Here is a 27,498-nt window from a genome sequence, read left to right as displayed (position 1 = left end):
TTATTTTCTTAATAAGAAATATAAAGATTAAAGGACTCTTTAGAATTAAATATATTGATTATTTATACATATATATAAAGTAAATAATATTATAAGTTTCTAATAAATCCCAATTATTATATTCTTTTTATAAAATCTAATAAAATTTATTCAATTTTTTATATATATATATTAAAATATTTTAGCTTTTAATAATTAAAGATATATTTAATAGAAAAATCTTTAGTTTTTTATTATATTAAAAGACTTATTATAAAGTATTTAATGCAATCTAGAATTTCTTTGTTTAGGTATTTAGAAAATATAATCTTTTAATAGTTTATATCAAACAGAATAATGATATTTTAATTATTAATATTATAAAAAACATTATATTCAAAAATTAAATTAAAACTAAAGGTATAAAACTTAAATTATCCCCACCAAATATATATAAATCAAATAATAAATTGAAATAAATAAAATAAGAAATAATTATCAAATAAATCAAAATATGGATTTCTATAGGTATATTTGATTTTTTATAAATTAAAATAATACAAGCTGCTATCTACCTATATAATATTAATTCTTTTAAAACTTGATTCTTCAAATTTCCAAATAAGGTGCTGGATATTTAATTTCAGGAATATCTACAATTATTTACCCTAACAATTATGAATTATTTAATTATTAATCTTTACTCAAATTAGAATAGAATATATTAATATAGATATAGAATATACCCTTTTGATAAAGAAAGAAAATTAGGTATAAATAAAAGAATTTATAAAATTAATTTTAAAACAAATATTAAATATTTTATTGGATATATACCAGATTCCTTAATTTATTGTATTTGGATATTTAAGCTTAAGCAAATTATTATTATTCGAAACATTATTTTCTTTAAAAAAAGAATATATAAAATAAATCAATTAAATAAAACTATTGATATATATATAAATCAAGAATTATAATAATTTATATTAACTTTTGATATTTAATAGATAATTAATGTCAATAATATAATTATTAATCAAAAGAACAATATATTAATTTTTATTATTATTAATTTTATTAATACTACTATATATACTTCAGATACATCTCAATATAAGCAAGATTTGGGAATATTTCTGGGAAATGAAAGTTTATACAGAAATACTGAAAATAATAGTATATATAAAATTCTGTATTTTAAAAAAACCCTAAATATAAAAGACTTAATTCAAAAATAAATAATTACTATTAATCAATTATAGAAATCTATAAATTCTACTTCGATATTAAATAACTATAATAATCAATCTGAAAATATAAAATATGAGCATATTGGTAGTACTACCTAAATTATATATAAAAAATACAAAAGTAATTTAAACATTTATTCTACTAATACTATGAATACTTATATTATAAAGAAAATAATATCACCAAAAAGATTACCTCCTTTAACACACATAATCAATCAATTCAAAAAAAATGAAATTCTACTTCTTTCTAATTAAAAATCTAAAAAACAAAGAATTATAAGGATCGAAATCCCTTATTTAACTCTCAATCCATTTAAATATTAATTTTTTGATTTTGATAATGTAATTTTTAATATTAATATATCTATAAATTATTATTATTAAATTTAATAATAAAAGAAATTATAAAATAATTTTTTATAAATAATTATATATTTATAAACATTCTTATTATAAATTTATTGCTGGAAGGTAATTCCCGTATTGAAGATTTTTATTCAACATTTTGGTCTAGTTATTCAAATATGAATATATAGGGGAATATTCATTTATTTATTACCATATATAATATAATCGTCTCCACTATACAAATAAAATTAAGCCCTTTTAATATACCTAAGAAAGGAGCTTTAAAGAAACTATTTAACTTATATTTATTAAAATTATCCAAATTATTTTAATATTATTATTATTCAAGAATTATTTTTTAAGAAAATAATTTAAATATAAATATAAGATTGAAATTAATAATTTAAAAGATTGTAAAATATAGTATAAAATCAATATATAAAATATATTAATTATTTTTATATCATTATAATAAATATTTATATATAAATACAATAAGTAAGAATTCTTAAAACAATATTGAACAAAATTAGTTATTCGTAGTGATCTTCAAGTGAAAAATACAATCAAATTAACTTATACTACGATATTTACTAGAAAATTATTCAAAATTGTAATGGCACTAATAACAAAATATAATTTGGAAATAAAGTAATTTAATATTATTAATATATTTGTTAATATTTATAAAAATCTATTAGGTATATTTGTAGTTTATTATTTATCAAATAGATTTAAAAAATCAAATAAATATATAATTCTTGATTATATATTATATAATTTCCAAGATTTTCTTATATTATAATTCAAAGATTTTAATAAAATATTTAAAAATCTAGATCTAAATTAATATAAAAAGGAACTCTATCTTTTTATAAATCTAAATCAAATTATTTTAATACTATTTTTTATAAATAATATATAAATTATATATTATTATAAGAATATATTAATAGCTAATAATATCATTTTTAATATCAAGATTACCTACGAACTAAGAGATTTAGATGATATAGAGTAGTTTTTGAATATCCAGATTATTTGTAATTAGAAAATGAAAAAACTTTGGTTAGTATATGATATCTATATTAAGAAAATTATAAAAAAGTTTAATTTTAATAATGGTAATATATATACTCCTTTATTAATAATAAAATTTGTAAAATATAATGGAAGTATAACTATTACATTTATATGAATTTATTAAGAGAAGGTAAAATTAATACTATATATTATAATTACAGTTAGAGTAGATGTTACATTCACAGCTTTGCAATTCAATTACTTTCTAACTAACCTATCTCTGGATTATATAAAAGCAATTGATTATTGTATACAATATTTTTGGAATATAAAATACTATTTAATTAGATATAGTTAAGAATAGATTTTATAGCTTTTATCCTTTTCAGATATTTTATTTACTAACAATAAAGAATCACAAAAATTATTTTAAGATTTTATAATCTTATTATTCAATAAATTAATAATATAAAAAGCTTTAAGGCAAGATATAGTTATTATATTTATTACTAAAGCTGAATTATTTGGTGTTAAATATATATTGAAAGAAATATTAATTACATTACAATTCCTTAAGAAAATTAATCTTATAGTCAAACAATCAATTATAATTTTCTGTGATAATTAGTAAACAATTAAATTAATAATAGGAGAAAACAAAAGAATTATTATTAAATTAAAATATATTGATATATAGAATATATAATTATATTAAGAATATTCAAAAGGGAGTTTCTATTTTATATATTTGCTTATAATAAAGATGATAGTAAATAAATTAATTAAAAACTTATTATAACAAAAGTTCAATTACTTTATATTCTTTTTGAATTTATAAGACTTGAGTATTAGGATTAATAAAATCAAATAGGAATTTTTCCTTTTATTTTATATTTTCTTTTAGTATATTTAAAATCGAGTTTTATCAAATCAATTTGTTTTCTTTTATTAATTAGCTTGTTATTAGAATTAATTATATTATTCTTTTCAATAATATTATATTTATTATCAAAATCATTATTATTATTAATATTAAATACTATCTTATCTTTATCTTTTAAAGCAAAACAAGCAGGTTATAATCAAATCTTTAGATTTATTGTAAAGTCTTGTATTTCGATTTTTGTATACTTAGTCGCAAGGAATTTAGGGGTAAAAAAGAGTCTCTGTTTTCTAATCGAAAAGGAAAATAATGATTTCGATAAAAAGAATGGATAAATAAATAATTATAATAATCAAATAAAGGAAAAAAATATAACTTATATTAATAATAAGAGAGAATTAAGATTAATAAATTTATTATTCTTTTTAATTATTATTAATATAATCATTATTATAATATAGGCTGATTTCTGGTTTGGGATAGTTCTCTAAAAAATATATTAATAAATTATAATAATATAAAAAGATCAAAATATACCTTTTCAGAAAGTATTACAAACTCAGGATTATAAAGTTCTAATAACCGGATAATCAAAAATCTTAAATATATTAAAAGAAATATACAAATATATATAATACACTTTCAGTATCAAAAAAAAGAAATATTTCTCTACTTGAAATACTTGTTATGCTTTTTATAATAATTAGAGAGAAAAGAATAAATATATTTTATACAAGAAATAGAGTTTTATACACCCTTATTCCTAAAATCATATCTAAAACCTCTCCACTTGCGCTCATTATAAGCTTTGCGAGTAGGTACCTGTAGTTTACTTGATTTAAATATAGAAATAGATTTATTCAAAAAGAAAGGGATTTTTAATAAGGAATTCTTATTATTGGAAAAAAGGTTAGAAAAATAATATTTATTCTTATTATCAATAAAGAAATTACTACAATCTATAGAACAAATTATTATATAATATTTATTTACTTTAATTTAGTAATTATAAATAACTTTAATTTTCTTTAAAAAATTATTATTAAGATTTTATTAAAATTTATTAAAAAAAAGTTTTATTTATAAAATCTTTTTATTAGAAAATGATCAAACCTTAACCAAAAATAATAATTCAACTGGAAATAATAACTAATTAGAAATATACTAAGTACTGGATTTATTAAATCGAATATTACCCTTCAGGATAATATGTAGGGAGGTGGTGGTATATCGATTAGAGATATTAATAAAATCAGGGAAATTTTTAATAGGAGAAGGCATTTTGAAAGAATATATTGAATTATCAAATATAAATTTAAGAAAGGAGAATTATCTCCTTCTTATAATTATCTTGATTTATTATATTCTCTTAAATCTATCAATTTCTATTTAATTTTATTACCATTACAAAAATATTGTATATACAAATCGATCAAATCAATTAATACAAATATTTAGTAAATAATAATCAATATAACTCAGATCTTCTAATATACATTAATCTAAAGAATTAATTCTTTTATTCTAATATTATTACTTTCTTACAAATTGCTTATATTAATAATACAATTTTTTTTTTTTTTATAAAAAACTCTATATATTTATATACTTTATATTCCTTTATTTAATAAATAAATTTGCTTAATAAATAAATTTATAGTAACTATTCAAATAAAGCATTTATTAATTCTTACATTACTTACTACCTTAAAATTTTCCTTTATTTACTATACAAATCACTCAGTATAATCATTAAAGTATTTAGCAATCTAAAGAATATATTACGGAATTTACTGTATAATTTAACTTTACAATTATTAATCTTGGTATTCCTTTGAAGTATTTATTCTTATAATTATTAATACTATTTCATTTATTTTATTTATATACCCTACATATTTAATTAGATGAGTACCTTATTTGATCAGGGTATATAAAGTAGGTATAATTATTAGAATTATACCTTAAGTCAATCTAGTTTATTATTACTTTATATACCTATTCCCAGATCAAAGTGACCATTAGATATAGCTATTACCTTCGTGATATATTAATAGAAATATTAATAAACCTAAAAAATGATTTTTGATATAAAAGGGTAGCCCAAAACCCTATTAGCCCGAAAGTAGGATACCCGACTTAGATAGGCGGTATGTAAGTATTCTGTAAAGGGCATGCTTCAGATATGCAGACCGATAGACAGGCAGGAGAAACATCAAAATGCCATCTCCCAAGGGATCAAACGTATGAATCATTGGTCACAAACCCCCAATTCCCATGATGGGAATTCATGGAATGGATTGATATCTGTGATGAATGAATGAATGATGAATGATGGATGGTTTCGTATCCGTATGGACATTCTGAAACACTACACCCACTGCGCTATCAGCGGCTAGGAGATTCTGACCTACCGTCGCAAGTGATGGGTTACTTGGGTGTCCGATTAGGTGGGAAGATGGATCGATCTTTCTATTCTGGTCTGGATGCCATGTATGTCTTACTTGATGAAGATGGAATGGGATCCTTTCTGCATGGGTGATCGGCTTGCGACATAATGGTGATGTATGCATTTTGGAAGGCTACTTGCGTGCTTGTGAGTTTGGATGGATGGCAGCTGATAAGAGACACCTTTTGGGGGAGAGAATGATGGATGTTGGATATTATGGATCGATGGAATGGGATGTGTATCTAGTATCTATTGAGGTAGTATATACTTATTTGGGAATAATTGATGAGATTAATTCATGTTTTGGATCCTTAGTTGAAGAGGTGGTTGGGTGTGTGATGATATTGTTGCTGGAGATTAGAAGTCACGGGGTCGGGTTTACCATACTCATACATACCTGCCCTGCCTAGGTACCTGGTAGATAGACTTGATGTGTTGTATTGTATCAATGTCAACTAGGAAATGAAGTGAGACTTGTTTTTGTTTTCCTGCTCAAGCGCTTTTACGCACCGGAGTCCTGTTTGGGACGGTGAGATGGTTGATGAGATGTGTAGGTACTAAGTAGGTCGACGCCGCCACCCGGGACATTTTTATGTGAATCATCATTCTCCAGGGCTCTGTCCAATAATCAAGTCGGATGGAATTTTTATGAGAATCTTGGTGGTTGTTATATATCATTCCTCTGTTATTCTCAGGCTGTGATGAAGTACATATAGTATCTCATGGCCAAATAAGTCTTGCTTGGATGTTATCGGGAATGATCCAAACCGTCGACCAGGAGAAAGCAAGAAAGGCCCAGACCCAGATCCTCGGTTATCAACCTGTACCCCCATCCTCCTCCTCCTCGAGCTCCTCCAAGACTCCAAAGTATATTCTTGCGCAATTATCAGGCGGACGGGGGGTCAATGAGGGAATATCTATTGCGCTATCTCTCATCAATCTTGAACCTTATACTCATAGTTCATACTTGGAATCTTTAGGAGACTTCACCAACAAGCGGTCTGACATCTCCTGGACATCTCCTGGACATCACCTTCGAGTCTCCGTCCCTCGCACATGCAATTTGTTAGTCCAGAAACATCCATACTGGGGATACGGACGGCGTGCCACCATAACCACACTTTTTACATGACACCAAAACGCACGACCATAAGGTTACCCAAGCCACGCAAACTCGAAACTCGAAAGTCGAAACTCTCCTCTTTGTCAGTCGGGTCAATCGAGAATCGAGAAGCGAGAACAATAAGAAAGGATTGATTCATCATTCCTCTGTTAACTTTCCAGGTTACCACAAGGCTTGTTTTCCCCAGAAGTTACTATTAGCAGTCAGAAGTTATTTCAGCCTCGACACTTTTATTAGATGCCCAGGTGGATTGAATACTGCAGGTGGTACAGCCATTCTATGCTTGCACAGCCACCTTTGCCTCATACTTGCCTCATACAGTCATACTAGGCACTCTGCACACCTCATATTATACATACCGAGTATTTCGTTCATATTGTATCATATCTACGAGTATCTGGGTATCATTGATCTACCTAGGTAGAATCTATCTGACTATCTATCTGACTATCTATCTGACGATTTATCTATCCATCATACTTGATCATCCACCATCCATGAATTGAAGATACAATACCTACCTACCAACACTACAAATCACACTATCTAATACCTACATTATCTACCTCCCTCGTATCTGATTTCTTCAACATCCAGACAACCCAGAACAAGACAAGGACTCGAAAGAATTAGAAATTCAGGAATAAGAAATCTATCAAAAACAAGAACTTGCTTACTTATTAGTTATTGCTTGTTATTACTACTACTACTATTACTACTATTACTACTATTACTACTATTACTACTATTACTACTATTACTACTATTACTACTATTACTACTATTACTACTATTACTACTATTACTACTATTACTACTATTACTACTACTACTACTACTACTACTACTTAATCACTACCTAGTACTTGACTACTTCTACCTTCTTCTTTCCACTATCAAAACCTTTCCTTATCCTCTCGCCTCTTTTTTTTTCTCCACGAGGCTAAGATAGAAAGAGAAATCCAAAGCTAAAATCAAGTCAAATCAATCAATCAATCAATCTACTCTTAATCTTAAAACATCCTTCTTTTCGTTCTTCTTCACCACACTACACACGACCCTCGATCAATAATCCCCCCCCACCATCCACCATCCACCATCCACCCATCCACCACCTACCTCACCTTGTCTTGTACCCCGCCGACCGCATCCAACTCTTTTAAACAACAACATAAATTTTCCAATCATATCTACATTCCATTTTTCTAATCTCCATTCCCATCCAAAAACATTTCGGGCATGGATACAATGTTGGGTAACGGAGCGCCACAACCGCCGCAGCCGCAGCATATGCGAAATGGCAGCAGCTCCAACACTCAATATCCTCGTCATATGAGCACCGGTAGCTTAAATATTCCAAATGGTCAATCGGGTCCGATCAATGGTGGTTCTGCTAGAGCAGATGGTGTTGCAAGAAGTCCTCCTACTAGACAAAGTAAGAATTGAAAGCTTCCGGGGACTTGTTGCTGATGACGTTGCTAATGCGGCTTTGCATAGATACCGGTCATGTTCCGTGTAAATTCTTTAGACAAGTGAGTAAAGTTCATGCTTCTAATCTACGAGAAGTGATCGAGTTGCTGACGGTTGAGAATTGTTAGGGTACTTGTCAAGGTATGTCATGTATTCTGAAGCATCACCACCGGAGCCTTCGACTAATAAGTAATCTATAGCTGGTCAAGCTTGTCCTTTCAGTCACGATCTAGCTAGCACAACTGATAATGTCTGCAAATACTTCTCAAAGGTATTACACTCTATTCACAAAGTCAAATCAGGATTCTAATGTTCTGCGAAGGGTAACTGCAAGTTCGGACCTAAATGCGCAAATATACACGTTCTCCCCGATGGAAGACGAATCAATTATAATAAGAATATGCCACCGATGGCTCCGGGACTAAACATTGGAGGACGAATAAACCCAGATCCATATCATGGACAAGGCTCGGCTTTAACCACTTCCTTTGCTCGAGCTCAAGGTGTACCACCTTCACCATATGGTCAACCTTACTCACCTTTTGCCATACAAGAGGATGGATTTGTTCCCATGATGGGCAGGCAGCAAGGTATTGATATCGGTATCCCTACGATCGAAGCGAGTTATGCGTCGCATCCCGGATCAAATTATGGATCGCCTAGAGATGATATAATGGATCGATTTGGTGGGGGACTTTCGCCAGTTGCAGCAAAAGGTTTGAGTGTGTTGGATGCTCCTTTGCCAGCTTCCTTCGATAGTAATGGCGTTTCGTGGATTGCAAGACATGGAAAGATTGCATCCTCAGTTCCTACGACCTTTGGTATCGATTCTCCTCCAGCATCATCAGTCGGTGGGGGAAAGCCATCGGATGCCTTGAGAAACCTGCATAGCTCTGCATTCGGAGATGATACCAGAGATCGATTCCATGGCATTGCATCATCTCCACCATCCGAAGAATACTTTGGCAAGCGCACTATGCATTCTCAACGATCGACCAAACCAAAGATGATATCAGCCAGTCTTCCCAAGGGACGCGAGGAGCAAGATTGGGGTGAGGCTTTTAACTTTGAAGAAGATTTACTGCCAGAATCTCTTAATGATCTCATGACACCCGCAGAGAAAGCTAGAAGAAATTCTCGGGCTGCGTATGACGAATCCAAGCCATCTCGAGGATTCTACGACGAGATCAGATCTACATCTTACACCCCAAGCAATGACACCCCGACAAAATTCGGCTCTCCATCAAACGGAAGTCCTTCAAGGTGGAATGCTTACTTTCAATCAAAACCCAAGGAAGAAGAAATTTCTCGAGCGTCAGTGTTTGGACATGTTGGCTCTCCTCTTCGCAACTCCCTTCTTCATGAAGGAGCAAGTCCTGGCTCTAGAGCAATTGCTCGACCTAATACATCTGGTGATGCATCTTCATTCATTGCGTCTCCTCCTCGTCATACCCCTCTGTCTATGATTTCTCAGCAACTCCAACGAACTCGTCTTTCCGGAACTGAACCTATTGGTAGCGGATCCAGCCTTCTTTCATCGTCATCAGCGCGCACTACAACTACTCCTACAAGTTCAAGTCGATCACCTTTTGCAGCTGATAGACAAACTAGCTCAAGTAGTATTGGTGGCAGTGGCAGATTCACAACACCTATTGATGAGGAACAGGGTGATTTTGTCTTCAACATGGAAGGTATGGATGATGATGAAAGAAGTCAAAAGAAAAGCAGTCCTTGGAACATCGCAGGAAGTGACAAGAGCCCAAGTCTAGCCGCTATTGGTGGTGGTCGAACCATTCCAACAAAAAAGCCCAACGGCAGTGGTATCGATGGAATGTTTGGTGAACAATGATTTTGACTGTCAATTTTGGGGTTCAATTCGCAGTGTCGATTAACTAACTAACTATTGGATCTTTCGAACTTCATCATACATAAATCGAATTGCGATCTTCACTTCTCTTGTACCCTTGGTTATTCGGTTCACATCTACACATCAGCGCTCAACATTCGACTTATTTGCACACACATCTCCGAACATATCACGATTGTATCATAGAGAGTTTGACCATGGGGTTTCTTATAATACAACTGGAGTTGATCACAAAGTTCATTCGCTCTCTCTGCGATTTTGCATAATAGGGTAACGACGGAAATTTGGGAAATATGGGAGTTTGTTTTGTCTTTTTCTTCATCTGGGAAGCGGGGAGTTCTTTTATGAGGTAATATGATCAGAGCAAAAGGCAAAAGATCATTGCAAATACTGCATACATACTAGAATGGTTTTGAATGATTGGAAGAAAGAATGGCAATGAGAGTTTGTAGATTATGATATGATGAGTATTCTTATTGTGAGTGATTGTGAGTGATTGTGAGTGAGTGATTCATTGATTCTGATTGGCTTGTATTTACGAGTAAACAAAATAAACCAGATATGCAACAGCAACAGAAGAGAATACGTAGAGGGTGGATAATATAATAAGGTATCCAATAATTGTATGAGCTGAACTTACACATAACCCAAAAATGGAAACCAATCAGGTGGTGATTTCAGAATGAGCTTTGACCAGCCTCAGGTTATGACACATGACTAAGCGTCTTAAGGTTGCTTCCATCGACGCGGCTCCATAGCTACCTTGCCATCTCCAAAAGCTTCGAATTACAATTATACCAACTTCTTCGCCCTATCACTCAAACAACCCATTTCCTCTCCAAATCTTACGACGGAATAAACAAACTCACCACTTTAACAATCAAGATGTCAGAACGCGACCTTCAAACAATTATTCAAAAACTCAAATCCCCATCAACATCCTACCAAGAGAGCTCGTCACTCCTCTCCAAAGCCAAACTAACACTTCTCAAATTAAATGCCTTGACTCCACAAGCAACAACTTCACCTTCGATATTATCTCTCGCTCGCGAAGTCTTTGAAACGGGAGCTCTGGTTTCCATTCGGGCCAAGGATCCAGCTGGTTTCACACGTTACGTTCATCAATTAACTCCATACTACGAGCTTCCCGACGACAAATTTAGCGCCAAGAGCTCGGGAGAGAAGAATAAGATTACAGGATTATATCTTTTGTTGTTGTTGACACAGGGAGATTATGCGGGCTTTCATACGGAGTTGGAGGGCTTGGAATTGAGGGAGGATGGTGGAAAGAGGGTCGAGGAAGATAAATACTTGGGATATCCGATTAAGTTGGAGAGATGGTTGATGGAGGGTAGTTATGATTTGGTTTGGAAGGCAATGGAGGGTGGTAAGGTGCCGAGTGAGGAGTATGGAGTTTTCAGTGAGGTAAGTTGGTTTTGTTGTTGTTCAATCAGCCGCAAGGTTGGATGTGCTGTTGCTGTGGATTTTAAGAAGCTTACTAACTAACGCTTTACGAATAGATCTTGATTAACCAAATTCGCTCTGAAATTGCTTCGTCTTCCGAAACAGCATACCCATCCCTACCTATTTCATCCACAAAGAACCTCCTCTTCTTACCATCAGAAGGAGCAGTAGTCCAATTTGCGCAACACAGAGGATGGTTGATTGAAGATGGAAGGATATACTTCCCTAACCAAAAGTTGAAGAATGGTGTGAATGTGGAAGCTGGAGGGGTCGCCGAGGAGAAGGAAGTTAGTATGACAGCTATTGAGAATACCCTTGGTTATGCTAGAGAGTTGGAGACGATTGTATAAGCTGGATATTGTGTCTGGCTGTGCATGATACTTGAATGATGGGAGGAATGGAGGGGTGGAAGGGTAGAAAATGATATGCATAGATGAGAGAGCATAAGGAATCATGAGTGTAACTTTAGATAGCGGGCATGGCATAATATCCATATGACATTTCGATGACTTGATTCATGCTTGCACACTCTACCTTTAGGACTGATTGTATCAAAGGTTGTCAAGAAGTGGCTTTTGAGAGATTCAAGAAGTGATTTAATACAACCATACCTCAGCTTCAGTGCCTTCTCTATGCAAACGAGGTAATAAACTCTTACCTTTCAACAACTTGCATGGGCATATACAATTTATGATTTCATCGGACCTGTCAGTCGATCTCCCAACAGTAATTACATGGAATTAGATGCTTGCTTACTAGACATATCCACTTGTCAATTCATTGCACTTTGCGCCAAAAGACGTGACTTCGCGAATCGAAATTTTGACAAAGCGCGTCTCCCTTGAAAATACCGGGGTAACCTTCGGAAACAGCAATATCATCGTGCCACGAGCCACGAGCTAAGAGATTAATAGAAAAGAAACTAGGTATCTAGGACTCACAACTTTCTTGCTCATTAGTCTTGAGGTCTTGCTCGAGTTTTTCCGAGATTGATGACCAGACTCTCAATCGATTAATTTCTCAAATCATCTTCAAAAATCACCTCCGGCAAACAATGGATTCCCCTACCAACACCACCTCGGATCTGGATACGGAGATTGAAATCCATAACAGCAAAAGAGATTTTCATCACCCGTACACGCCCTATCCGATCCAGGAAACTTTTATGCAAACGGTGTGGGATGTTTTGGAAGAGGGGAAGATTGGGATTTTGGAGAGTCCGACGGGGACGGGGAAGAGCTTGAGTTTGATTTGTGGGGGGGTGACGTGGTTGAGGGGGTGGAAGGGGAGGATTTTTGAGGGGGTGGTTGAGGGGGGTGGGGACGGCTTAGCAAGCTCGACAGAACCGGAGTGGGTGATTAAGGCGGCGAGGGAGAGGAGGAAAAGGGAGTTGGTTTCGAGGAGGGAGGAGATGGAGAGGAGGTTGGAGAGGATTAGAGAGAAAGAGAGGAAGGAGAGGGATAGGATGGCTGGGAAAGGTGATGGGAGGAGTGGGAAGAGAAGGAAGATCGGGGGAGATGAAGATGGGGGTATGAAGGGAGAAAGTGCTGGTGGGAATGAAGACGAGTTTCTATTAGAGGATTGGGATAGTGATGGGGAGGCTGGTGGTAGTGGGAAGAGAGGAACGGGAGATGAGACTATTTTCTCGAAAGAAACGTTGGAGTTGAAGAAGAGCGTTGGGCTGTGGAGTAAAGGAGTAGAAGATGAAGATGAGGAACCGGAGGATGAGATAAAGGTTATATGAACTTTGATAATTTCATGTTCATTACTAACAGGTAATAGATATTCTACTGTTCGAGAACTCATTCTCAACTAACTCAATTTATCAACGAACTCCGACGAGTAGAATTCCCACCATCTATACCTCCATCAGACACGCCCTCGAAATCACCAGACGAAAAGAAAGAACCCCTCCACGAACACCTCAAGCATCTAACCCTCGGTTCCCGCAAAAATCTCTGCATAAACCCCAAAGTAAATAAACTCAACTCCGTAACCGCAATCAACGAACGTTGCGCTGAACTCCAACAATCTTCAACCCCCAAAGAACACAAATGTCCTCATCTACCCAACAAAGATAACAAACCACTCGTCAACACCTTTCGCGATCACACACTCGCTACGATCCGCGATATCGAAGATATGGGGTCTCTGGGGAAAGAAATCTCAATCTGTCCATACTATGCTTCGAGAGCTGCCATCAAACCCGCGGAAATAGTCACATTGCCTTACCCGTTACTTTTGCAGAAGAGCGCGAGGGAAGCGCTGGGGATTAGTTTGAAGGGACATGTGGTTATTATTGACGAGGCGCATAATTTGATGGATGCGATTGCGGGGATCTATGGGACGGAGATGGAGTTGGGGGAGTTGAGGTTGGCGAAGGAAATGTTGGGGAATTATTTTAGAAAGTTTGCGAAGAGGTTGGGGGGCAAGAATAGGATTTATGTGGCGCAGACGATTAGGGTGGTGGATAGTTTGGTGGGTTATTTGGTGAGGATGTTGGAGGGATCGGTAGGTTTTGTTCTTTGTTTCCCATTCTCCTATTTTTGGAGGGTTTTTTTGAGTTTGAGGGCTGTGAAGAAGGAGAATGAGATGAATGAACAGGTGCAAGATGGCTAACAAATAAATCAGGCAATAGATGGAGTAGTCTCTCAAAAAGATCTCCTATCCGGAAAAGGAGCCGATCAAATCGATCTCTTCAAACTAATCCGCTATCTCCAAGAAAGTAAACTAGCACGCAAAGTCGAATCCTACACCGACCACATCCGAACATTACAACTCCAACCACAAACCTCCATCTCCACATCCAAACCCAAAGATCCCCCCAAATCAACCCCTATTCTACATACCCTAACATCTCTCCTCCTCGCCCTCACCCACCCCACATCCGAAGGCCAACTCTTCTTCCTCAAACACGATACCGACATCACTCTCAAATTCCAACTCCTCAACCCGGCCATCCACTTCGACTCTATCGTATCCTCCGCCCGCGCCGTCATCCTCGCAGGTGGAACCATGTCCCCCTTCTCAGATTACACCTCTATCCTCTTCCCCTCCATCCCCGCCCACAAAATCACCACTCTCTCCTGCGGCCACGTCATCCCATCCAGCAACCTCTTCGCGAGTGTCGTCTCCAAAGGCCCCACGGGATACCCCTTCAAGTGGACGTATGAAAACCGCGCGAATGCAGAGATGATGGATGAGTTGGGGAGAGTCTTGGTGAATGTCTGTACAGTTGTTCCTGGGGGCGTGGTGGTTTTCTTCCCCAGTTACAGGGTTTTGGATACGATTCTGGCGAGGTTTGCAGTCGTGAGTCAGGGTAATAGTAGTAATGGTATTCATAGTAGTAAACCCAAATCCATCCTTCAGAGATTAGAAGAAAAGAAAACGGTAGTGCGGGAAGCGAAAGAGGAAAGTGTGGAAGAGATACTGAGGCGATATGGAAAAGCGATCGAAGAGGGAAAGGGAGGGTTGCTTTTCAGTGTTGTGGGGGGAAAATTAAGCGAGGGGATTAATTTCTCGGATGAGTTGGGGAGAGCGGTGGTGATTGTCGGATTGCCGTTTCCGAATGCGAGGACGGCGGAGTGGAGGAGACGGTTGAGGTTTGTGGAGGAGAGTGCGGTTAAGCGGTTATCGGGCGATTATTCGATTTCCTCTTCTCTGACACGGTTGGGAGATGGGGAGAATGAAAATAAAAATGGGGAGACGGGAAAGAGGGAAGGCAATGCGGAAATGGAAATTCAAATCCCGAAAGAGGTCAGAGAAGAAATCGCCCACAAAGCAAAAGAAGAAGCGAAGGATTTCTTTGAGAATGTATGTATGCGAGCGGTGAATCAGAGTGTGGGTAGGGCGATAAGACATCAAGGGGATTGGGCGGGGATTTTGATGGTGGATGAGAGGTTTAGGGGGGAGAGGGTGAGGGGGAAGTTGGCGGGGTGGATTAGAGAGGGGGTTAGGGGGGTGGGGGAGGAGGAGCAGGGGTTTGGGAGGGTGCTGGGGGGGTTGGGGGGGTTTGTTAGGGGGAGGAGGGGTGGGTAGGAGGGGCAGGGGAGGGGAAGGGTAGGGAAGGGGGGCGGGAAGGAGGGGATAGAGTAGATTAGATTGGGTTTTTATCGAATGGGAGATAGATGATAATAAAGATTTTTTAAATTATATACTCCGTCTCTTATATATATATACATATATATATTAAAATCTATACAACCATACGTAAAAGCAATACACGATAGATACTATCCAAGTACAACAAATCAAATCGAACCCAAAAGAAAATTAAACAAAAATCTATACGATAGAACAAATAGCATTATATTATATTACGAAGAACACCTAACTATATATAAAAATAAATAGCGATTCAATAATCTTAGCGATCTGATAGTAAATTATAAATTATAAATTATAAATTATATTAGTTAACCTTATAAGATTACAAAATTCAAGATGAGCTTGACTAAGGTTAAGTAATCTGAGATTAGATTTAAGGAATCGGATTTATGTGAATTGTTTATGGTTTTTTTAGTGATTTCTTTAGTGCTTTTAAATAAAATTTATGTGCGAGTATCTACCTAGGTAGGTATGTAGGTACTTAAAGCGAGGTGAATTTTGTGGTTGGAAGTAGGGGGTGGTTGGGAGGTAGGGTCGTTGATTTAATGCTCGTTAAGGTTACCAGCCTCGGTACGTGTAAGCGTGAAGCTCGGAGATGATCGGCCGCCAGCGATTAACGCCGCGACTAACACAAATAACAATCATCTGGAGATGATGAGCTTTCACGATAGTGGGAGAGTCACATTAGACCTATCGGTATGCTTGAAAACTTCAAGACGGTAATATCAGTATGGATAGCCAAATATTAAGTTCGACTAGCAAGACGAGTGATGGAAAGGTGCCGAGAAAACGCCTACGACTAAGTTGTGGGGAATGCAGGAAAAAGAAAGTGAGTGCAAACAGTACACTTTCATTCTCATTATGATGAATTATGTCCTAATTGGCTTTCGAGAAATAGCTTTCATGTGATCGTAGATTACCTTGTCAAAGATGTGTAAGGACCGGGCGATCGGGACAATGTTCATTCGAAACCGGACAGCCCTCTTTAACGATGCATAAGCAGCAGCAAGCTCAGACTGATAGCGAAGAAGTTCAAAAACTCCGGTCCGAGGTGACGCAATTGAGAGTGCTGCTGTCTAAGATTCATTCTCAAAATGAAGCCACTATTGTGGCAGAGCCTGTGACTGCTACTGGTGTCTCGGAAATTAGCGACGGGATGCTACCAGACAAGCGTTGCGAGGAGACTTATGGATCCATTATACCGATGGATAATGACCTTATTCATCCAAAGGCGAGAAATCCTTCTAGTTACTACACTCAACACCATCTATTTCGCTTCTTTGAAGAGGTGAGATTCTGTGTATCATAATAATTTCACAAAATTTGCTTATATCACAAAACAGATTCCTGAACTCTTTCCGTTCATGAAAGAAACGTATGAAGAATTGTTTGCACCTCATGGGGTTCGTATTAGAAAGGACAAAGCCACTCGGAATGATTTATTACAAGCTCATAGCCATTTTACGGCAGAGTGCCATTTGGAGGCCATTCTTCCAGCAAAGGACGTAACAGATTTTTTAGTACAGTCTTACCTCGAACATTTCGAGCAACTGCATCGCATCGTTCATATTCCCACTTTTAACAAAGAATATGCCGAGTTTTGGGTACCTGGTTGTACTCGTCATTCTACCATGACGGCGCTAATCCTCTCTATGATATCAATCTCAATATGCATTCCTGCCAGCTACAGCAGTCTCACACCTTCCCATCACCAAATAGCTCCAGGGCAGTGGATCTCCGCGTGTGACAAATGGTCAAGAGAGCAAAGTTCAAATGGCCGTAAGCTTGTGCACTATCAAATCGGCTGTTTGTTGTATCTCGCAAGACGAATGCACATGATTAGGAAGAAAGAGTGGTTCAAGGAAACGAGTTCTTTGCTTCAAAATGCAATTATGGATGGGCTACACCGAGACCCGACTTCAAGTGGAGATACAATCTTTACGCGAGAGATGAAAACACGGATGTGGGCTGTTATTCGCGAACTCGACTTGCAAAACTCGTTTGAGACTGGAATACCAACTCTCCTGAACACAATTGATGCTAAAACTGGTACCCCTGGAGACATTGATGATGACGAGTTTGACGAGACCTCGAAAACACTTCCAGTCTCAGAACCATTCCACAAACATACCCGGACATCTTATCAATTTCATAGTTCTCATAGTTGGGAGTTGCGTTTAGACGTATCTCGCCGACTTTTTGCGACAGGATCACCAAAAGTATTGAGCTACGATGAAGTCTTGCAATTAACCCATCAATTGACCCAGGAAATTCACTCCCTCCCAGCTTGGGATGAAGTCAATTCAGGGGCAACAAGCCATGTCTGCTCTCCTATTCTCGCTCATGCATTCCTACATTTCCAGCTTAGTGAATGTATTATAGCTATCCATCGACCATATCTTAAGAGAGAAAATCGCAAGTTTTGGCTTTCTGAAAACATTTGTTACCAGATGTCGCGAGATATACTTTTACTCAATTTAAAAATGATAAGCACGGGAAATCAGAGTGTAACAATGCTCCGAGAAGATCTTTTGTTGGCTTCATTAACGCTCACTCGTGTCACTTTGCTACAGCCCAAAGGTCAGCTTACTCGTATTTCTCATGTCGAGATTTAGCATCTTGAAAACAAAGTGCTGATGTTTCGTTTCAATACTCTCTCTTCATCGGAATTTGTACCATACTAATGAGAGAATACAGGCTCAAGCAGTATTATCATGAGCGATTCCACTAATATCATTGATTTCCTCAAGCAATGCCTTCCTACTATGGGCAACAGATACCTTTATGGATTCCACAAAGAGCCTTGGTGTTTTCTGACTATGGCTACGGCTATTGCATTACTCAACATACATGCAGGAGAAGGTAGTCCAGAGACCTGCAAGCTCGATGTTTCACAGAGTTTGTCAGATCTACATCACAAGCGTATCGAAAACCAACGTCATATATCCATTCCTATCCAGCAGGATTCCATTCCACGAATGTCCGCAGAGCACATCAATCCCGGTGGACAATCTGCTGCGCATAAAACCACAGAAGTTCCGGCGTTCTCGTGGTTGAACATTTCTGATGTTAGTATGATGTCTTAATTTCTGTTGAACACTGATTGACTTAAAAGCAGTTTGAAAGTGATGTTTTTGATCTGGGAATGGACCTAGATAGCATGTGGCAGTTTTAGTAGTCTATTAGTTCGTGCATACGATACAACTAGCAGCCAATTGAGAACAAATCAGACTACAGAGAATATGCATAGAGCTCGGGATAGACCGAACTAAGTGTGTGTGTCTTCAACGCGAAGTTTTGTCGATGTTTTCGTGCGTCAAGATTCCTAGTCGGCATCTTCAACTTAACCCCGAGCACGCGAGATACCTCACAAATGGTTATCGTATCCAACATGTTCAGCTTAGCCAAACCACTTGGAATGTACGAAAAGTCAAGCGCTAATCCCAAAAAGATAAATTGTAGCTGCAATTGCCATAATTTGGAGATAGCACCGATTATCACCGAAGACAATGCCCCACATTGAAGAGTATAAGCTCGGATATGATCGGTCTTCCGAGCCTGTGATTGAACTTCTCATACTATGAGAACAACTTGCCACGGGAATAAAAGAGTATGGTACCATCAATGAAAAAGATCTTTTTACTATATATATGGCTATATCCTTCGATATACCGGTAGCATTTACAACTCAAATCTAAATATTCTTCAAAGTATCATTTAAAAATCCAAACAACCCATCCACAATGTCTTCCTTGCCATCTCAACATCGCGCTCTCGTGCTCGAATCAGTAGGCTCAGACTTCCTCGTCAAATCTTTGCCAACTCCCCTCCCGACGCCTGGAAGCGCCGTCCTTCAAATTCACTGTACGGGTGTTCTCTCGTACCATCGCGAAGTATACAATGGCGCACGCCCATATCCATTTCCTCTTCCTATCGTTGGAGGCTTCAGCGCTATTGCTCGCATCATCGCACTTGGGCCTGATGCTGTTTCTCTCAAGGAAGGTCAATTAGTTTATGTCGATTGTGTTGTGCGTGGACGTGATGATCCCAGTACTCTTTTTTTGAGTGCTATCCACGATGGGTTTAGTGAGGGCAGTAGGAGTTTGATGAGAGATGTTTGGAGGAATGGTACATTTGCGGAATTCGCGAGCGTACCTTTAGAAAATTGCATTGCGCTTAGTGAGCCGAGACTGTGTGAAGAACTGGGATACTCGTTGCAGGACTTGACGTATCTGTGTTATCTTCTGGTTCCATATGGCGGATTGAGAGATATCAGATTGGAACCAGGGGAGACGATTGTGGTGTGTCCGGCAACAGGGGGATTTGGTGGTGCTGGGGTGCAAGTGGCGGTCGCGATGGGAGCGAGGGTTATTGCTATGGGGCGGAATGGAGAGGAATTGAAGAGGTTGAAGCAACATATCAAAAGAGGGACTCCAGGTGCAAGCATTGAAACTGTCAACATGACAGGTGATGTGGATACGGATACGGCGGCTCTACAGAAACTTGGCACAATCGATGCTGTGTTAGATATTTCTCCACCTGCAGCAGCTCAATCGACACATTTGAAAAGCGCAATTAATTCGCTTCGAAAAGGCGGGAGAGCTAGTCTTATGGGTTCTGGAGAGTACCACATTAACGACTGGAAAGTCATGGGGGATAACATCACGTTGAAGGGAAAACTGATGTATGAAAGAGATGACATGGTGCAGTTTGTGAAGATGTTGGAGAGTGGGTTACTTCCCAGAGGAAAGGAATTTGTAGATGTGAAATCATTTAGTTTGGAGGGGTGGAAAGAAGCTTTTGATACGGCTGCAGAGTTTACTGGTGTTGGTAGACTTGTTGTGATGAAACCATAAGCTAGTTCAGCTATCCAGTTGCACAAATTGTAACTCGTCAAGGTTTTTTCTCTCTCGGTGAAGATGGGTATTCCGAAGTACGAAGCAAAACAGGTTAATAGCGAATCCCCCCTTTACTCGTTGTCATATCGTCATATTATCGCTAGTACTTATAGACCTCTTAGAGGTAGACTTTCATATTATAATATTAGTGGATTGAATATGAAATATGAGCTTAAAGTTAGAAAATGAAATTGAGACTATAGTAAATCAAAAAATCGATATTTTAAAGGCTTAGAGATCGATTCAGAAAAATCCTAAAAATCTGAAATTTTGAATGTAAATTTTGAATAATCTGAATTATATATATTCCAATTTTCAATAAGTTCTATTTATAAATAAGAAAGTTAAAAAGATCAATTTTGGTGTGAAAAGGTGGCCCAAAAGGGGGGTGGCCAGAAAGTGGGGTACCCGACTTAAGACCCGGTTAAGCGACGGCGCCCATAAATGGCACCACCACACCTTAGGGGATACACTCCTCTTTGGGTTATCGGGTTGTGACTCCTGCTCATCCAGTCACTCGACGTTTCTTTCATCGTCAGTACGTTTAACGCTATACGTATTTGTTCTTGAAGTTCATGACTTGGTGTCTATTGGTGCTAAGATAATCAAATGGTAGACTATCACATGACCATGTACATTATCAACGTACGGGTTAAAGTCACGATAAAAGCAATTAGATATATCATCACCCGTACATGCCAAGGGTCGATTTTTTATCTTCTACTTGCGAGATAATACGCCACGCCAGTAGTACTGACAGGGCTATTCTCTAATAAGGTCGAGATCCGGAGGGGCAGTCGGTGATTCACTACCATGCTGGTTAAGGACGTATTATCTCGTTCAATTCCAGATTGATCGTGGTTCGGAGTAGCTTACTAGGTCTGGTTATATTCACCATTCTTAAGACCCGACCACCGCCGACGTTGTCTAGTACTGAGTATTTTTATAAAAAGGGTGAGCGTGTAGGTTTAGCGCTTAAGTGTGAACCCTGAAGGAGGCCTAAGATTATTTTTAGTGTTTTGGCCAAATGCAAATCGGCCTCGGTTCTAATTAAAGAAATTATACCCATCGTCAGACCGTGGTCACTGTAATAGATAGAGGGCGCAAGCTCACATCGTCTAGCATCGGCCATTCAGAGGCCCCCATGCGAAGTTTCAGATTTCTGATCGAAGAAAGTCCGAATAATGATGGACAGTGGAAGACAATGAAGAGGACGTAATGTTCAGTCCGAATGATTATTGATAGTAGAGGACAATGAAAAGGACGCAATGTTAGTTTGTAAACTTTATGAGTAGAAGTAGAATTTTGATATATAAATAGAGAATAAGAAAGAGAATAATAAACATCTTACTACTCTCAAATCACTTCACTCAAAGGAGCTTTTAGTAAATTACTTCAATTATTCGTTTATATTTTAAAACGCTCGCTTGTATAGCATCACCTCATACCACCAAGACTCCGAGTTATCATGCAAAAATCCGACAGAACCCGGCATGGTGCATCCAGCAGCTCCGGTAGTAAACTTCATACAAAGTTAGAGTCTATTAAGACTAAAATTAGTACTCGCTCACACTCTGTATCCCCTAAAAATGTTGAAGATATTCAACCATCCAAAACGGGAAAAACAAAGCTTGGAAAAGCTAGCATAAATGATCACAACTCTCAACATTCCAATAGCTCATCGAGTGGTTCCGACGCTGAATCTTCTAGAGGGAATCAGCACCTTACTGAAAACGAAAAAATCTTGATCAAGAATCCTTATCGAGAAAGTTCTAGACCACGACCACTTCACGATCCATTGTTTCCATTTCCAGTTGCATCTTCAATAAATGTTGAAAAGCTTTTGAGCATCCCTACAAGCGTTTATGGGAAAAATGTTGCAAAATGGGTGAAGAAGCTCTTCAAATTGAAGAACTCTCCAAAGATTCTAGAGACACCTAAGTTTACTCCTATTAGACCAAGTGCACCGACTATAATAGCATTGTTCTACCCTGATCCCGAACGCGAAATGAGAAGACCAGTAGAGGTGTATCTCAAAAGAATCGAAAACCTTGCGAAAATGGGAGAGCAAACAATCATCTATGTATGTCCTACTATAGCTAAAGCAGTGAAAGCAATGCGGAAAGATCCTCATTGGTATGTTATTTCGGAATACGAGACAATTTGGGATATACCGACAAATAGCTATCAGTATAACAACTTCAAAAAAACACAAACGGAACTATTCAAAAAGCTGGAAGGGGAGAGACCAGACTGGAAACTAAATGCAACATATAATCATGCTCATCAAATGGCAGCATACAATGCTAAAGCATTTGTTACTTATGATGCTATTATCAGGAATCCGTTTGGTTCCGACAGATGGATCTATATGGATGCTGGGCTATTTACTGAGACCGGTCCAATAGACTCTCAGGGTGTTTTATGGGGAGATGTTATAGCGAAGCAACTAGATGCAAAGAAATTTGATCGATCTATTGGAATCTCTGGAGACACCGGGATAGTTATAGGGCAATATAGAATATTCGCTGATCACGGAGACCATGGAAGAAAAGATATAAACCATGAGTGGTTCTCTAATCCTCGGAGAGTATGGCAAAGCCAACATTTCGCAGGGGGCGCTTATGCTGGGAATTCATCAGGTATGCTAAACTTTGCTGTTCGATACATGCAGACAGTAATCGATATGGATGCCAATGGTTACTATATTGGACGCGAGGAATGGATCTATCCTATGCTAGCTGTACGGTATCCAAACACTATCTTCTGCGTACCATGGGTTGCAACTCTAGACGTCGGAAAAAGACCAAATTTCCCCATGTGTACCTGCTACTCAACATATGGCGATACTAAGGTCCTTCAACGCCTGCCTGCTATTGAAGATCCCATATCTACCTTGCTTTGTCATGGGTATGAACCAAGAAAGCCAAATCTAGATGGTACAGGGCCGTATAAGAAGCTTGATAAGAAGTGAGTCTCCCATTTAATTTTTAAGTAAGTATAGAGAGGCTAACAAGATTCATAGAACTATTAAGAAAATTTCATGGGAAGAAAGAATGGCAGGGAAAACAGGTTTCTTCGAAGGAACAGGGCCATGGTACACACTTCAAGAAAAGAGATTGGCTAAAGATCTTGAGATCAAAAAGAAAACGAAGCAGAATTCTTGAGGAAGTGTCATATTAATGATGAATGAAAGATGGTCGTTGTAAGGAGTGTATCCTCGCCCGGGTAGGTTAAAGCTACCGAGGGGTTAACCTCACGCTTATAAGGTTACCCTAACTCTCCGTAAGCGAAAAAACAGGCGGAAATTGAACTTTTTGAATCTATCTCATTGTCGTTTATTTATTGAATTATCAATTTAATTCAAAATAAATATTGAAATCTAAAAAACTATACGTAAATTTGAGCCTTATATCTTCTATATTAAAATCTTTTAGACTTAATATTGTATGAAAAAGAGATTCGAATTGTTGAAGTTCTTTCGAATGTCATCAATTCCCGCTTGTTATTTTGCTGATGTAAAGTCTAAACGTATTCCCTGGTACATGCACAACCCCGCAGAATGCACGAAATTTTTTCCCTGAATTTTCCCCCTCCTTATTCTTTACACCAATATGGAGGGCTCCTATAATGAGAGAATTGAGTTGGCTATACTTGATTTGAATGTTCAGACTCATAAAAACATTACCAAAACAGCTTTGAAATACCAGGTTAAACCCTCTACTCTTTCTAGGAGGTATAGGAGGGTGACTAGATCTCGTGGGGAGGTGTCCTCTAATTTTAGGAAAAGGCTTACGACAGCCAAGAAGAGACTTTAATTGGATGTATCAAGAGATTGAGTGCTAGGAAGATACCTTCTACTAGTCAGATGGTTAGGAATATGGCTAAGGAAATTATTGGGGGGAGTAAAGGGAAGAATTAGACAGCTCGGTTCGTAAAGAGATATAAGTCTGCGCCCTAACATTTCGGAGACTTCAAGAAATGAATTTACATAAGATTACATTTCAAACTTCAATTATTCAACAACCTTGAACTTCAATACAATTGTCTATAGAATCACTCTCTATAGTAATATAGGATTCATTTCCCTTAATTTCATAATCTCTAGTTTCAATTTGAGCCTCTTACAGCTTTAATCCCTACAAACTTCGAATTTGAAGACATTTAAACTTTATGTCTTTTTCTTGAAGCTAATTGATCCAATCGATATTCCAACTTTCTAATCCTATTCTCCATCTCTAAAAGTTTATAATCCTTAATATCGAATCCCTTTATAATCTTACAAAATAAGAATCATTATATTACTAAATTCCGAGATTTATTTTGAATTGTTATATGTTTATATTTTTTGAATATCAAATGCTTTATAAGGAGTTTCCTATAAAACAAAAGATGATTCTATATCCAATTGAACCAGAGGATTATTGTCAGCCTCAGAGTTGAATAATAGAACTCCGTTATTACTGTTTTCAAGTAAAAGTCGACTCATAAGAGGTTTAGTCATATTCTTACATCAAAGACCGCTCGCTTTCCATCCAGCTGTGATATTTTAGAGTGTTAAACCTTCTATTCTAGCTTTCTGATGGCAGGAAGGAAAGTTTCGCTTTCTAATTAATTGAGTTTCTTTCGATATGCGTTTTTCAAAGACGAGAATACTGATACATCGAGTGGTTGTAGTATATGTAATGTAAAAACGATAGTAGAAATGATAATCTATCTTAATAATTAATTCTTTATTAGCTCGGTATACTAAATGACAATTCTAGATATTACTATTATACGAATTATATAAATCATTTAGATAAGTATCTAAAGCATAGATAGATATGTAATCAGTAAAGAATACTCAAATCCCTACATTCATAGTACATTCATTATAGTATAGCATATTCATCTCAATAGGATATAATATCTCTCGCTTAATTACATGTCGCTTTTCGTTTACCGAGTATTGTTTCTCTCTCTCTTCTCTATATATCTAATAAGGTACTCAGACAATCATGATATCATATATCTCTCAGCTTAGCTAGAATTTCTAAAGTCTGCTTTCTTGATTGATGATTTGTTAAGTTAGGGTTGTATGATGTATGGCGAATGAATGGTGGATGGGGTATAGATTACTGGATTTGGATTTGAGAGGCTGGATTTGCGAGGCTAGATTTAAGAGGTGGTATAAGGGATAAGAGATGAGAGGGTTTCTGATTTCTGGATGATGTATGATAGGGGATTTGGTTTATTTCTTCTTGGGGGATGAATAGGGTGTTTTGGGCGCATTATGGAGGGTCAAGTAGTAGGTTAGTTGGGATGGAAAATTGGTGTTTGATAAGGGTAGATTGTTAGATTGTTATGAACTAGAAAGCGACGAGTTTGATTGTCTTGTAAGCTTAGTTTATATAGCACTGGTGGATAGACAAGATTGTTCGAATCACATACTGAGAGAAGGAGTCTTTCTGGGACTGGACAAAAGAATCCAGTATAAATATGATCTTTATTATCAATCAGGGTATAAAACAATAGCAAAACTATATAGGGTCATCGGCATATGGAGGAGGCGCTTCCTCATCATATTCTCCAATATTAGGAAGCCCAGCATTATTAACCAATCTATCCGCTGCATTCAATCTCTTTTGTTCCTCCAATTTCACCACCCACAATGCCGATCCAACTGCTGAAGTCAGTAGGAAAAACATCGAAAGCACAGGTACAAGTTGTAATAGTAAAGCAACTGTTCCAAACCTATTTACTATTAGTATATCTTCGTTTCCAATATGGATATAAGAATAACGAACCAAGTATATTTCCACTTCCTACTACCAATTTCTCTCTTTCTTTCCTTCTTCGTCAAACCCCGTAATTTAAAATATCTCCAATGATGTAAAGGACCAGCTCTCGCACCCGTCAAGACCAAGAAAGCAGGTGTTCCAATCACGGGTATAAAATTAAGAGGAAGGAATATAACAAATTCCGCTATTTGTCGAAAGGAAAAGGGGGAGTAGACTGCGGATGCGGTTGGCTTTCCGAGCATTTTAACTTCATTCTGGGCATCGTGATTGAGCATTCGAGAAGGAGAAACGAGATCGATGAGTCCTTCTTTGATAAGTGTTGCCTATTTTGGATTTTGTTAGTCCTGCGAATTGAAGAAAAGAGAAGTACATACATCGAAAACGTCAACCAATGTTTCATCTACCAATAATGCTTCAAACAATAACGCGATCAATACTTGTCCCTCCCCGAGCACAAGAAAAACAGCATTAAACCAAGCTCCTGGTCCATGCCATATCGCCAGAAAAGCTACTTGCGGTAAATATGTAAAAGTAAATAGAAGACCGAGAACAACAATGGATGTTATGGTGAGGGGAATCAATCGTTTGCCAAACAGAGGATAGAATTGGCGATCGGAGAGAAAATATAAGATGCCTTTGAAAGGATAGAGAAAGGATGCGCTGACTACAGTTTTGATGGGAAGGTATGCGAGAGAAGGGTCGAAACGAGGGTGAGGCATTGGATTGGATTGGATATGTGGAATGTGGAATGTGGAATATGAAATTGAGAGGAATTGATTTATTGAATGCGCGTATGGTGTTGTCTATGATAAAGTAATAATAGTTTCCGCGAACCCGTAGAACGTTGC

At 36.9% G+C, this 27,498-nt stretch overlaps 8 protein-coding genes across 8 annotated transcripts; 7 read left to right on the top strand and 1 right to left on the bottom strand.

Moving 5' to 3' along the window:
* Positions 1 to 6,695: 6,695 nt before the first annotated feature.
* EAE98_007353 (uncharacterized protein) lies at positions 6,696 to 7,070 on the top strand (the record flags this gene model as incomplete). The annotated part of the gene is made up of 1 exon (XM_038954976.1): positions 6,696 to 7,070. One exon carries the CDS (start codon positions 6,696 to 6,698, stop codon positions 7,068 to 7,070), a length of 375 nt encoding a protein of 124 aa, XP_038808626.1.
* Positions 7,071 to 8,309: 1,239 nt separating this feature from the next.
* EAE98_007352 (uncharacterized protein) lies at positions 8,310 to 10,380 on the top strand (the record flags this gene model as incomplete). The annotated part of the gene is made up of 5 exons (XM_038954975.1): positions 8,310 to 8,496; positions 8,559 to 8,593; positions 8,660 to 8,672; positions 8,732 to 8,802; positions 8,854 to 10,380. The coding sequence occupies 5 exons, from the start codon at positions 8,310 to 8,312 to the stop codon at positions 10,378 to 10,380; spliced, it is 1,833 nt and encodes a 610-aa protein (XP_038808625.1).
* A 903-nt stretch (positions 10,381 to 11,283) lies between these two features.
* Positions 11,284 to 12,377, top strand: EAE98_007351 (uncharacterized protein; the record flags this gene model as incomplete). Its single annotated transcript, XM_038954974.1, has 2 exons — positions 11,284 to 11,823; positions 11,919 to 12,377. 2 exons carry the CDS (start codon positions 11,284 to 11,286, stop codon positions 12,210 to 12,212), a joined length of 834 nt encoding a protein of 277 aa, XP_038808624.1. The 3' UTR covers positions 12,213 to 12,377.
* Positions 12,378 to 12,916: 539 nt separating this feature from the next.
* Positions 12,917 to 15,900, top strand: EAE98_007350 (uncharacterized protein; the record flags this gene model as incomplete). The annotated part of the gene is made up of 3 exons (XM_038954973.1): positions 12,917 to 13,597; positions 13,645 to 14,373; positions 14,494 to 15,900. The coding sequence occupies 3 exons, from the start codon at positions 12,917 to 12,919 to the stop codon at positions 15,898 to 15,900; spliced, it is 2,817 nt and encodes a 938-aa protein (XP_038808623.1).
* Positions 15,901 to 16,960: 1,060 nt separating this feature from the next.
* EAE98_007349 (uncharacterized protein) lies at positions 16,961 to 19,144 on the top strand (the record flags this gene model as incomplete). The annotated part of the gene is made up of 4 exons (XM_038954972.1): positions 16,961 to 17,257; positions 17,313 to 18,549; positions 18,667 to 19,037; positions 19,088 to 19,144. The coding sequence occupies 4 exons, from the start codon at positions 16,961 to 16,963 to the stop codon at positions 19,142 to 19,144; spliced, it is 1,962 nt and encodes a 653-aa protein (XP_038808622.1).
* A 568-nt stretch (positions 19,145 to 19,712) lies between these two features.
* Positions 19,713 to 20,825, top strand: EAE98_007348 (uncharacterized protein; the record flags this gene model as incomplete). The annotated part of the gene is made up of 1 exon (XM_038954971.1): positions 19,713 to 20,825. One exon carries the CDS (start codon positions 19,713 to 19,715, stop codon positions 20,823 to 20,825), a length of 1,113 nt encoding a protein of 370 aa, XP_038808621.1.
* A 1,510-nt stretch (positions 20,826 to 22,335) lies between these two features.
* Positions 22,336 to 24,034, top strand: EAE98_007347 (uncharacterized protein; the record flags this gene model as incomplete). The annotated part of the gene is made up of 2 exons (XM_038954970.1): positions 22,336 to 23,837; positions 23,893 to 24,034. 2 exons carry the CDS (start codon positions 22,336 to 22,338, stop codon positions 24,032 to 24,034), a joined length of 1,644 nt encoding a protein of 547 aa, XP_038808620.1.
* Positions 24,035 to 26,389: 2,355 nt separating this feature from the next.
* Positions 26,390 to 27,369, bottom strand: EAE98_007346 (uncharacterized protein; the record flags this gene model as incomplete). Its single annotated transcript, XM_038954969.1, has 3 exons — positions 26,390 to 26,603; positions 26,657 to 26,973; positions 27,025 to 27,369. The coding sequence occupies 3 exons, from the start codon at positions 27,367 to 27,369 to the stop codon at positions 26,390 to 26,392; spliced, it is 876 nt and encodes a 291-aa protein (XP_038808619.1).
* Positions 27,370 to 27,498: the final 129 nt, after the last annotated feature.

This window comes from Botrytis deweyae (assembly GCF_014898535.1).
Source record: "Botrytis deweyae strain B1 chromosome Unknown BDEW_017, whole genome shotgun sequence".
Taxonomy (NCBI): Eukaryota; Fungi; Ascomycota; class Leotiomycetes; order Helotiales; family Sclerotiniaceae; genus Botrytis; species Botrytis deweyae.
The sequence above is the reverse complement of the archived record's forward strand: the minus strand, read 5'-3'. Positions and strand labels throughout refer to the sequence as shown.